The sequence below is a fragment of the Antechinus flavipes genome, chromosome 1 (genome assembly GCF_016432865.1).
Source record: "Antechinus flavipes isolate AdamAnt ecotype Samford, QLD, Australia chromosome 1, AdamAnt_v2, whole genome shotgun sequence".
NCBI classification, from domain to species: Eukaryota; Metazoa; Chordata; class Mammalia; order Dasyuromorphia; family Dasyuridae; genus Antechinus; species Antechinus flavipes.
In genome coordinates this window covers 13,544,692-13,556,841 of record NC_067398.1, presented here as the reverse complement: position 1 = coordinate 13,556,841, position 12,150 = coordinate 13,544,692, and the positions used below count along the sequence as shown (strand labels likewise).

Here is a 12,150-nt window from a genome sequence, read left to right as displayed (position 1 = left end):
CATGGGTCTGTCCTAACACTGATGCATTCCAACAGTGACAAAATCCAAGAAAAACGGATCCCTTGAACCAAATCAGTTCCAATAGAGCAGTAATGAATTGAACTAGCTACACCCAGCGAAAGAACTCTGGGAGAAGACTATGAACCATTACATAGAATTCCCAATCCCTCTATTTTTGTCTGCCTGCATTTTTGATTTCCTTCACAGGCTAATTGTACACTATTTCAAAGTCCGATTCTTTTCGTACAGCAAAGTAACTGTTTGGACATGTATGCTTATATCATATTTAATTTATACTTTAACATATTTAACGTGTATTGAACTGTAACCTATTCAACATGTAAAGGACTGCTTACCATCTAGGGGAGGGGGTGGAGGGAGGGAGGGGAAAAATCAGAACAGAAGTGAATGCAAGGGATAATGCTGTAAAAAATTACCCTGGCATGGGTTCTATCAATAAAAAATTATTAAAAAAAAAATAACATGTATTGATCCACCTGCCATCTGGGAGAGGGAATGGGGGGAAGGAGGGGAAAAATTGGAACAAAAGGTGTGGCAATTGTCAATGCTGAAAAATTACCCATGCATATAACTTGTAAATAAAAAGCTATAATAATAATTTAAAAAAAAAAAAAAAGAAAGAAAAATGGATCCCTGTGGGCTCCATAAGGACTCCAAAAACCACCATTCACTTTATCTGTGGTCTCTTGTTGTTTATTTGGTTAAGCCTTTTCCCAGCTGGATCTGGCAGTTCTCTGGACACCTTCAAAGCAGACCCCAATCCATTCATACTTTCTCTCCCTGCATTGTTTTCCTCCCCGTTCTTCTACAGATCTCTCATAGATCCTCCCTGGAGATCTGGCTACACTGGCATGGCACAATGGAGCACTCAAACTGTCCTGAATCCCACACGAGCAACACCACCTTCTTTTAAAGTTATACATGTCTTCACCAGTCCCCCTGACAGGGAAAACAGCCTTATGGAAAAAGGGCTGTGTTTACAGTCAGGAAGGCTGAGGTTCAGATGTCTCTCCAGACACCAATCAGCTACATGACCTTGGGAAAAGCATTTAGCTTCAATAAGCCTCAGGAGGTACTTCCCAAGCTGCTAAGTTTGCCAAGGATTCAATGGGTTTGCATGTTTCTAGCCCCTCCCCTGTCTCAAAAGAATATAATAAGCTCCTCGAAGGCAGGAACTTTTTATTTTTTTTTAATTTCATCTTTTTCTACCTAGGCTTGAATACAATGTCTGGTACCTAACAGGTGCTTAAAAATCCTTGTGGAATAAACACAGTCAACCAACAAGCGCTGAGTAATAACAGCCTTTGAGGTTGCAGGCTCTGAAGACTACAAAACAACAAGCCCTGTAAACACCACCCGTTTATTTCTTGAATTTACACTGTCAGATGGCAGATGACTGAGTGGGCACAGAGGACATCCCTAACAAAATCCCAACAAAAACACCCAGGGTGATCCCACAACGATCTGTTTTAGGCCTCATGTGACACCCATGACCAGAGTGTTGGATAAATTACTTATTTTTATAAAACTAAAAATTTGTGCTGTACCTAGTTATAGTTTTTTCCTCCAAGGTAGGCGGTGGAGGTGGGAACTTCTTATAGCTTTCTCCATATCTCCATTTATCAAAAGATTCTAATCTAATTCACCATCGTTCCAGGGTCATGGCTTAAATAAACTTAATGGAGTGATAAAGTAACAGCAGCAGCAGCCCCTCATATTTAGCTAGTGCCTTCAGGGCTGGAGGGTACTGGCTACCAAACAGTCTTGGAAGAGAGCCAGCATAGGATTGCTACTCCTATCTCAGGCAAAAGGAAGCACAGTCAGTCAGGGAAGGAGGCAGGCTACGGTAACCGCAGTCAGGAGTCAGACCCAGGAGCTGAGGTCCAGGATGCTGGCTCTAACCACTGAACCAAGCTGCTGTAAAAGTGCAGGATATCCATCCACTCTCCTCAAACTTCTGTGGGATACAGGTAAGAGGATGTGAAAACACAAAAGGGTCCAAAGCCACAAAATGAATCCCCCACAAACATGGAAACACCTGAACCAAGTGGTAAATAGCATCAACTTTCTTGGTACACTCCAATCCCAAGAGTGATGGCACCATAATGAAAAACACAAATACTGGGCGATAGCTTCAGCTCCTTTCCAAGAGGGAGAAATGATGCGTTACCTGCAATTTGCACCGAGCCATCTTCACCCAGAAGAATATTTCCAGCTTTGACATCCCTAGATGAATAAAGAACAGAAAGAAATGCTGCATGCTCCCTTCAAAAAAAAAAAAAAAAAAAAAACCCACCAATAATCCATCCCTGAATTTTGGATTATTCCACATTTTAAATGACTCAAGTGATTTCTGCCCTTAAGAGCTCATGAAGTTGCCTTTGGGGATTATTTTGCACAAAGACAGAAGGGCTAAAAACATGGAAAACTTTGTTTTCAGTCCCATTTGCCAGGACAAGGTACAAAAAGGCCTTGTGTGTGGCTGGATCCCAGAGTGTGCAGCAAATAGGAAAGGTAGGAGAGGGTCAGGTTGGCAAAGGCTTCCGGTGCCAAGCAGAGGGACTTGGATTGGACTCTGCAGGTGACAGAGGGCCAGCAGAGCTTATGGAGGGGGCTGGGAGTGAGAGAGGTGGGAGTCACAGGAGGTGAGCTGTGGGGAATCACGGGCAGCTAACAGAGAGAGTGGGGAGAGTGGGGAAGCAGGGAACCAAGGAGAAGGCCATTGCAACTGCCCAATGGAGAAGGCCCGAGACCTGTCCAGGCTGGTGCCCCTGCAAGGGAAGCAGAGTGAGCGAAACCCAACCAGATGGGATGACGAGCTGGATTTGCAGGCTGAGTGGAGTTCAGTCAAGCACTTACTGACCAGCTCCTCTGTGCCAGGCACTGGCACCTCAGGGGATGGAACGCAGGGCTGGAGGCAGGAAGACCTGGGTCAAACACTAACTAGCTGTTTGACCCTGGGCAGACACTTAACCTTCTCTTTGCCCCAGGTCCTTCAACTGTCAAGTAGGGACAGTAACAGCACCTACTTCTCAGGGTCAGGTGAGGATCAAATGCGATAATATTTGTAAAGTGCTTGGCGCATAGAAAGCATCTAATAAATGCTTGCTTCCTTCTTTGCCAAGCACGGGGGATACAAAGTAAGGTTAATAAACCCCAAAGCCCCAGTCCCTGATCTCAAGGAGAAGACAGCATGTTAATTCAAGATACTCCCTGGGTCAGTCTGACATACTCAAGGCAGAGAAGGCACCAGCATCAAGGCTGGGTTTCTTGCATTAGTTAGAGTCTGAGCTGGGACTGCTGAGCTCGCCATCTGAGGAGAGTCCAGCCCATAAGATGCTTCAAGACTGTCTGTGTCCACGAAGGTCCACAGTAGGTTCCGTGGTGCAGGGACAAAGCAAACAGGCCCGGCCCGGCTTCCCCAGAACTTCTTTAAATTAATGCACATGCAGACAGCTTCCCATCCTAAATCAGGGGCCCGAGCTGACTGAGTGACAAGCGTGACAGCTTTGTGACTAATTAGGGGATAGAACACTGCAGCCCAGGAAGAACTAGCTCTAACCCATGAGCGTGGGCTGGAAATCTCCTTCCGGTTTCCCTGTTTCCTGGGCTTTGATTACAGATAGATCACAACTACAGAAACTACAACTAAGCAAAACCTCACCCCAGAAAGCAATGATGTCTATAGAAATAATTTAACAAATAATTTAACTTAAGGAAGCCCAGATCAGGCTTTAAAGTTTAAAGTTTAAAATAGAAGGAGAAGCCTGAGAAAAAGGAAGGTAGTGAGAAAGGAGGAAAAGAGTTGGGGGAGAAGGAGGTCGGCAAAGAACAGAAAAAGAAAGGGAAGAGGGGACTCTCCCTCCCACTTCCACCCATGCGTTCAGCCCAGCACCGCATTTCTGTCTGGTGTCCGCTGCCCACCAGAGGGCAGGGGGATGGCCCCTGAAGAAAAGGCCCATCCCTGGCAGTGGGGTGACACAGCAAGTCTGGCCCTAAGAGGCACAGGTTTGGCATTAAGACCTAACTGCGGAAATGTGTAGGCTGGGACATTGTTGGGGTCACAGGATCAGGGTGAGAAGCCGGCCTCCTTTTTTACTTTACCGGTGGATTTGTCCATTTTTATGCAGATATTCCAGGCCCTCCAGCACCTCTTTGAGAATTGTGGCAATGCAAGCCTCATCCAGGACTCCACTTTTGTGTTCCCCCTTGGCAACAATGTGCTTAATAATATCCAGAACAGACCCTAAAGACAGAAGACATTTCACCATTAGCTTTCAACACAGTTACCCTGCATAAATGAGAGCTTGCTGCAGTCAAGACACGCTCAAATAATTTTGATTTGATTTTTTAAAATTCAATTTCTTGATCGAACCATTGTGTTTCCACTAAGTCTCTATCCCACTGAGATCATAAAAGAGGGAGAAGGACCCACATGTGCACAAATGTTTGTGGCAACCCATTTTGTAGTGTGAAAATTAAGTGGATGCCCATCGACTGGGGAATGGCCGAATAAGTTATATTATATGAAGATAATGGAATAAGATTGTTCTATAAGAAATGATGAGTTGGCTGATTTCAAAAAAGCCTGAAAAGACTTACACGAACCGATGCTGAGTAAAGTGAGCAGAACCAAGACAACATTGTATATGGTAACTACAAGATTTTGTCATGATCAACAATCAATTGCGATGGACTTGGCTCTTCTCGACAATGCTGTGATTCAAAGCAATCCTAACAGACCTGGGATGGAAAATGCCATCCACATCCAGAGAGAGAACTATGGAGACTGAATGTGGATCAAAGCATTGTATTTTTACCTTTTTTTTTGATTTGTTTTTTCTTTCTCATGTTTTTTTTTGCCTTTGTTCTGATTTTTCTTGCACAATATGACAAATATAGAGATATATTTAAAAGAACTACATTTAACCAGTACCAGATTGCTGGCTCTTTTAGGGAGGGGGAAGTAAAAGAAGGAGGGAGAAAAAATTGGAACACAAAGTCTTACAAAAATGAATGTTGAAAATGATCTTTATATGTATTTGGAAAAATAAAATACTATTGACAAAAATAAGTAAATTCAATTTTTGAAGAGATAGGAGACTATGACAGGATTACAGACACTCTGAATCAATAACATGTTTTCAAATGAAATCTACAGCAGAAGGCAAATATGAAAATGGCTGCTCTAGGAAAAGGGAGGGGAAGAGTCTGGAGGAAAAATAATGAAAATAAATTTTGTTTGGAATCTGGAGTCCACAGAACACCCAGTCTGAGCAATCCCAAAGCCAGCAGGTGGGAAGATACCCCCTCCTCCCACCCCACTAACGATGTTAAAGGAAGTTTTATAGTATGTTCTGTGGTGTAAATACAGGAGATCCATTATAAAGCAATCCCTGACACATGGATCAAATCTCTCAGAGATGTATTTGTACTTGGTGCCCACAGACAAGAATCTCAGAAAGACTTAACCATAAGCACTCCCTCCAACTTTCTAAGAACACCCCAAATTGTTCCTAGGAGTTCACTGTCCTAGGAGCAGCATCAAAGTGTCCAGAGTGCCAGGTTTGGAGGCAGGAAGCCTCATCTTCCTGAATTCAAATCTGGCCTCAGACATTCAGAAATTGTATGATTCTGGACAAATCACTTAATCTTGTTTGCCTCAATTTCCCCATCTGTAAAATGAGTTGGAAAAGAAAATGGTGAACTACCTCAGGATCTCTAACCAAAAAAATTCCAAATGGCAGAAATGAAGAATCAGACATGACTGAAAAATGACCATAACTCTGTTGTAAAAAAAGGAACTCAGAGGAGGTCAAAGTAAAGAAACACATCAAATAAAAGTCACATTTGCAAAAAGGCTCCAAAAAGCATCTCTAAACTCTGCAAAGTTCCCAGAAGAGGCAGGGATGGGGTAGGGAAAGAGGAGTAAGGAATAAGCCTAAAAAGCAAGCAGCTGTTTTAATTCCCAGGCCCTACATGTGGAGCTGGAAAGGCCACATCAAAGACGCTAAGTGGGAATCCCAAACAAAGACAAAGCCTTTGGCATCATGTGTCCCAACTGCCAGAGAAAGCAGGCCTTCTCGCAGGTCAAGGAGGGATGCCCACTGTTATTTTTAAAGCAATAGTGCTTGCTGAGGCAGCTAGATGGGGCAGGGGGCAGAGCACAGGCCTGGAGTCAGGAGGCTTAGGTTCAAATCTAGCCTCAGACTTTTGACATTTCCTAGCTGTGTGACCCCGGGCAAGTCACTTAACTCCAATTGCCTTGCCAAAAAAACAAAAAAGGAGACATTTGCTTAAGAGTCACCATCGCAAACCACACCAGACAAAGGATGGTCGATGTTCCGTTTGTAAGCCCAACATTGGCTAACCCAAGTGACCGGGTCTAAACATCAAACCACGTCTCTGCACAAAGCTACTGCTAAAGTAGAAGAGAATGAAAGTGAGTTAGCAAGGAGAGATGCGACAGGTGGATGAAGAGCCCCAAGGACGCCACTGCCACATATTCCTTAAGGACTAAACATCGACAAGCAACTCGGGATAACTTTATTCTCTCACCCTTCCTAATGTGCCTCCTGTGCGGGGAACAGGAGAGAACTTCTGGCTAAGAGCGGGCCTGGCTCCAGATGAGCCCCACCGCCAGCTTTTCGCTCTCTTCCTCCCCTGACTGGAACCTCATTTCAGGAAAAAGGACCAACCTCCCAGTTAGAGATGAGAAAGTGAAAGAAGTGAAAGAAACCCCCAAGGTGATTTCACTCTTCCCCAAAGAAGTCATAGACCTTTGAGAGGCTGCCAAAGAAGCGATATAAAGACAAACAGTTTTTATCTAATCGTTTAAGGGTTCCAGATGAGATTTTCCAACACCAAAAACTCGAGGCAGCAGGGAGTAGGTGAAGGAACACAAGGAACAGCACACGCTCTGCCAGTTTAGAAAGGAAAAGGGCACACCAGACACATTCCCCTGGGGGCACACACACTGTCGCACACTCCTCACACTCGCTCACTCACCACGAAGAGCCTCTTGCTAGGAGCCCTGGCTCCTGGCCCCAAGTGTGACACTCATGAGCTGTGTAACCTAAGTTCACAGACAAGAAGAAATATCTCATTTCCAGAGTAGGAAACTGAGGCAATCAGAAGGCAGTCACCCAAGGCCAGCCCCCTTTCACCAGATGCTGCTGCCACCTCCTTGAGTCTTAGTTTCAACATCTACAAGCCCGCTTACTTTATTGTCTGCCTCACTAATGTTATTCTGAAGATTAAATGGACTAAGGGAGGAGGATGCACCTTGAAGAAGTAACCAATTGCTCAATGTAAACAGCTATATAACACTCTCCCTTTCAAAACTTTCCCTCATCTTTAAGATTCTTCCCTGTATCCATGACAAGATATTCAGCATTTCATGGCTTCCTGCCTCTCTTCTCTTCAACACTTCCCTCCATCCCTGCTGCCAATGCATCTTCCAAAAAGACCACCTCCCTCTCTTACTCAGACCCTGTTGGAGAGCCCTCACTACCTGCAGAATCAGTGCAAGCTTCCCATGGCTCTATGGGTGTGGCCTTGCAGAGGGCAGCCCCTGCTCTGGGTTAGTCTAACTGATCTTGGAGATCTCCTCAGCCCTAAATCCAGGAACCATCCCTGGCGTTTGAGAACCTGGATCCCAAAGTCTGGATCCAAACTCATTTTGTGCATTTTGTTTCAGACTCTCCACTGTGTGAAGTTGTCCTGACTTCCCCTGGGACAGACCTGAGCGGATTCTCACTGCATTTCTACCTGCTGAAATCTCTTACTTCCAAGACTTCCTTCCTCTTCTCCTCTCCCACAAGACAGGGGGGGATGATCCTGTCACTCTCTTCAGATCACTTTGGTTTCTATCTCCCAAGCACTGCCCTTCATGACCCAAAGATCCCTAAAACTTCTAAAACCTTTAGCCTTAGAACCTGGTCACTGAGGGCGTGTATTATTATATCATCATTATTTTTAAACTTCTAACAGAGTTTAATGTTTTTTCAGAGGAGGTAAAAATTAAAAACATCTATGTGCATAGCTATACCCAAAGAATACACACACACATACATATATAGGTAGCTATATAAGGTATTTTTGTGTGGGGCTGATTGGATCAGAAAATGCTTCGTGTAGAAGATAATGCTTGAGCTTAGCTTTATTTTATTGTTTTTAATTTTTAACAATGGCCTTCTTTTCAAAATCCATGTAAATGTTGGTAGTTATTGAGGTGTCTTAGTTACCATTTTGGGGTTAATATTTGATTTTTCTCTGCAAATTTGCTATCTTCCCTTCCTTCAACTATATTGTGAAACAGTTAATTCAATACTCACAGAATTGACCACAGCTTTGTTTTTACCTCAAGAACAGATCTCATTACTACACAATTGGCCTAATTTAGATATTTCCTTCATTTTTAACCCAATTAAGGATCATTCTACATCAACAATAAATATATGTAAATCTGTGGGGGAAAAAAATACATGCAAAAACAGCCCTCACTACTCACTCCTGCAAAATCTTGTGCTCTAAACCTTGCTCCATACTTCTCCCCCCTTTCTTTCTCCCCAAGCAAGCAATCCAATTTAGGCTAAACATGTGCAACCCCCTCCAAACATATCTCCACACCCACCCAGCATGTATTATTATTTAGATATGTATTTTATCTCCTACTAAATAAATGACTATTTATTCATGAAGGCAGACCCTCTCATTTTTTCCAGTGTTAATAAACCTTGCCCAGAGCACAGGTTTAGTTGAGATTCCTTGAAATGTTAAGCAGAAAGTGCACCTGGAAGAACTGCTTTAATAAAGCATGTTTGACAAAAGAAATCCCAAAGGACAGCAGGTCTAGAACTGGAAGGGCCCTTGATAGCCATCTAGTCCAACCCCCTCATTTCACAGGTGAGGAAACAGGCCCAGAAATGCCAGCTAACTCGCCTGGGGTCAGGCAGATAGTAAGCCGGTGGATTCACACCCAACCATCCCACTCTAAAGTCCTTTGTACTGTTCTACAAGATCTGGAGAGTTTAGACGTGACAGGCACCCCGGTGTTCCTTCAGGGGTCAAGCATCCCCAAGGCCCTTGAGGGCTGCAGATACAGATTAAAATGGAATTGGAAAGGTTTCACCAAATAAGGAAGACTGCAGCATGGTAGAGATAATATTAAGTTGTGGTTTTCTAGGTCAACGTGCACTGGAGGGATCTGTTTCTCTTTGAGTTGACAGTAATGCTCTATCCTAGTTTCTATCATACTGTTGATAAGCACTTATAAAGGGGGTGGAGTTAAGATGCCAGAGCTGCAGCTGAGCTCCCACCCACGAGGCCCCCAAACAAATCTGGAAAAAGTACCAGACCGAGCTCTGATGCAGAAATCCAGGAAAAATCACAGCAAGTTCCGTGTCCAAGCCCGATCAGCCTCAGGAGACAGGCAGAGGTCTGTAGACACGGAGGTTAGTGTCTGGGCAGGAACATGTCAAGCATGAGTCCTTTTGTGCCCAGGAAGAGCTGGTGTGCCAGCATAAAAGCCCCCCAACAGAATGCCCTCAAACCCAAACCAGGGCACTACTACGGTCCCGGGGGGCACAACCAGGGCAGGGAGGACGGGATGGCCACCATTCAGAGAGGTACTGGGCAGGGTACCAAAAAAGAGGAAGTTCAGACGGCAGCTTCCTGCAGCAGCAACAACACCGTGGCTTAGCCTCAGGCTCAAAGCAGGGTCTCCTTTCCAGCATTTCTCCCAGCTTACAGAGCCAAACAAGTGAGGCAGGACACCCAGGCCAAAGGGGAGCCCACAAATGGACCACTGTGAACCAAGAGTTTCCAGCTGGCTGATGGGAACAAGAGACTAGCAGCAGCCACTTCAGACTCAAACTCAGGTCAAGGACTTTAAGACTTTGCTCTAGATTGGACGGCTCTAGGAGCACTGAAAGCTTGCAGGTCCCAGCTGGTTCTTGATACATTTGAATATATAATAGCTCAAGCTTCCCCCCGCCCCCCCCAAAAAAGCAGCCACAGGACCAGTGCAGAGCTTCCCGCCACAAGCGTGGCAGAGCCCAGCCCAAATATCAAGCCCAAAGTTGGATACAGGCTAGAGAATGGGTGAACAAAAACCAAACTGTACCACAGTGACCTATTATGGTGGTGGGGGCACTCAAGAAACAAATGCAGGAGAACATGACTCTCAAACACCTACAAGCAAAGCTAACAGAAAAATACAGCTTAGGCACAAACTCAAGTAGACTGAAAAAGATGAAAAAAATGTTTAAGCTGTTTTTTCAAATGGAATATGGATACTTGAGGGAAAAACTAGAAAGGAAATGAGAACTATGAAATAAGATTTAGACAGGGAATTACCAACTTGACACAAGAGATACAAAAAAGCAAGAAACTCCCTGAAAATTAGAATGGACCGAAAAGAAGTCAATGACCTCATAAAGGAACAAAAAACATTAAAACAAATTCGAAAGGCTAAAAAGAAAAAAGAAAAAGAAAAAGAAAATGCAAATTATCTTATAGCAAAAGCAACTGACCTATAAAATAGACCAAGGAGAAAAAAATGTAAAACTCACTGGACTAGCTGAACACCATAACCAAAAGAGCTTAGATAAAAGAGAAATCTTAAAAGATAACTACCCAGACCTCTTAGATCCAGGGGGTCAAAAGGAAAGAGGATCTACTCGCCAGCTACCAAAAGAAAACTCCCAGGAACAGCACCCTCATACTTCAGAGCTTTCCCAACAAAGAACAAAATTCTGTAACAAGTCAGAAAGAAAAAATTCAAATGATGGCCTTTAATGACAAAGAGAACTTCAAAAGTCCAGAACCGTGGAGAGGGAAAGGGTTAAGTCTGCTGATTAGGAGACTGCAGCTGGAGTTTACAAATGCTGGAAGGAGCCTTGTCTCCTGTCCAATTTTATGAGGGGCCCTTGCAATCCAGGAGTTACCCAAGCTCCTTCTCCAGTTAATGCTCCTTCCAATGGAATTAGATTTTATCACTATCTGGGGAAAGCACTGATATTAAGAGGGGAAAAGTCATCATCAAGTTGTATTCATGATCCGAATTTCTAGCACACAGGAACAAAAATATAAAACTCACCTGCTACCTGTGCTGGCAAGCTTTCTGGGCTCTCGGATTTAAAGTGTAGGGAAAAAGGAACCACAAGCTTAGAGCCCCTTTCACTCTACAAGGACATTCTCCTCTCTAGAGGATTCTGAGGGAGCAACTCTGGCAGGGCAGGGCAGTGCTTTCTCCATAAGAGTCTTAGAGAATTATCTGGTGCACAAGCGGTTAACTGACCTGCCCAGAATCACAGAGCCTGAGTCACAGACACCTGGAAACATTACAATCGTAATGGCCATTTCCAACCAGCTTTAAGTAAGTCTTCTCAGAGGCAAATGCGTGTGCCCTTATGTAATTCTATCATCTAAGTTTCCCATCACTGGGACATTATCCGCTATTATCCTCATTTGGGAGATGAGGAAACTGAGTCTGAAGTTAAGTAGCTCAGCTGTGCTCACACAGTGACCAGCTCTTCCTTTTTGCCCATCCAGCATGCCAGGCTTAGTGCCTCCAGAAGGAGGCTGCTGGGCTCAAGGAAGATCTACCTTCCTACAACTTCCACAAATGGATCCTACTTTCATAATCAGGAGCAAAGCAAAACAAGCTGCCAGCCCCCATGAAAACCTCTTACATATTTCAGCACAACGATCATGTGCCTTCATAGCCCAAGCCTTTTCTAGCCTAAATATTTAGACAGGGAATTACCAACTTGACACAAGAGATACAAAAAAGTAAGAAACTCCCTGAAAATTAGAATGGATCGAAAACAAGTCAATGACCTCATAAAGGAACAAAAAACATTAATGTTGCCTAAGCATCCTTAGCTTCCTTGTCCTAATCTGGCAGCAAAAGGCTCACCTGACTTTAACCCAGTGGTCACTTCCTGGGATGGAGAACTTCCTCCACTGGCAGAGGTTACGACTGTTCTGTACCTTAGGAGATGGTTTTGGACAAGCTTTGGCCAAAAAGCCATCTGCCTGTAACCAAAGCAGCCAAGAATCTTTCTGAACACAACGGCGCTGGCCCCCATCCATCCCCAGGCCTGCAGTCATACCCTCTCCGGC

General features: G+C 44.2%; 1 protein-coding gene across 2 annotated transcripts in view; it reads right to left on the bottom strand.

Annotated features, from left to right (window-relative positions):
- The window catches only part of OXSR1 (oxidative stress responsive kinase 1), a 95,197-nt gene that overhangs the window by 47,246 nt on the left and 35,801 nt on the right, over positions 1–12,150 (bottom strand). For both annotated transcript variants that reach the window (XM_051979224.1, XM_051979215.1), the window contains exons 4-5: positions 4,126–4,267; positions 2,192–2,247 (exon numbers count right to left, since the gene is read on the bottom strand). In XM_051979224.1, coding sequence (XP_051835184.1) covers positions 2,192–2,247; positions 4,126–4,267 — 198 coding nt within the window. The remainder of the gene's footprint in view (positions 1–2,191; positions 2,248–4,125; positions 4,268–12,150) is intronic.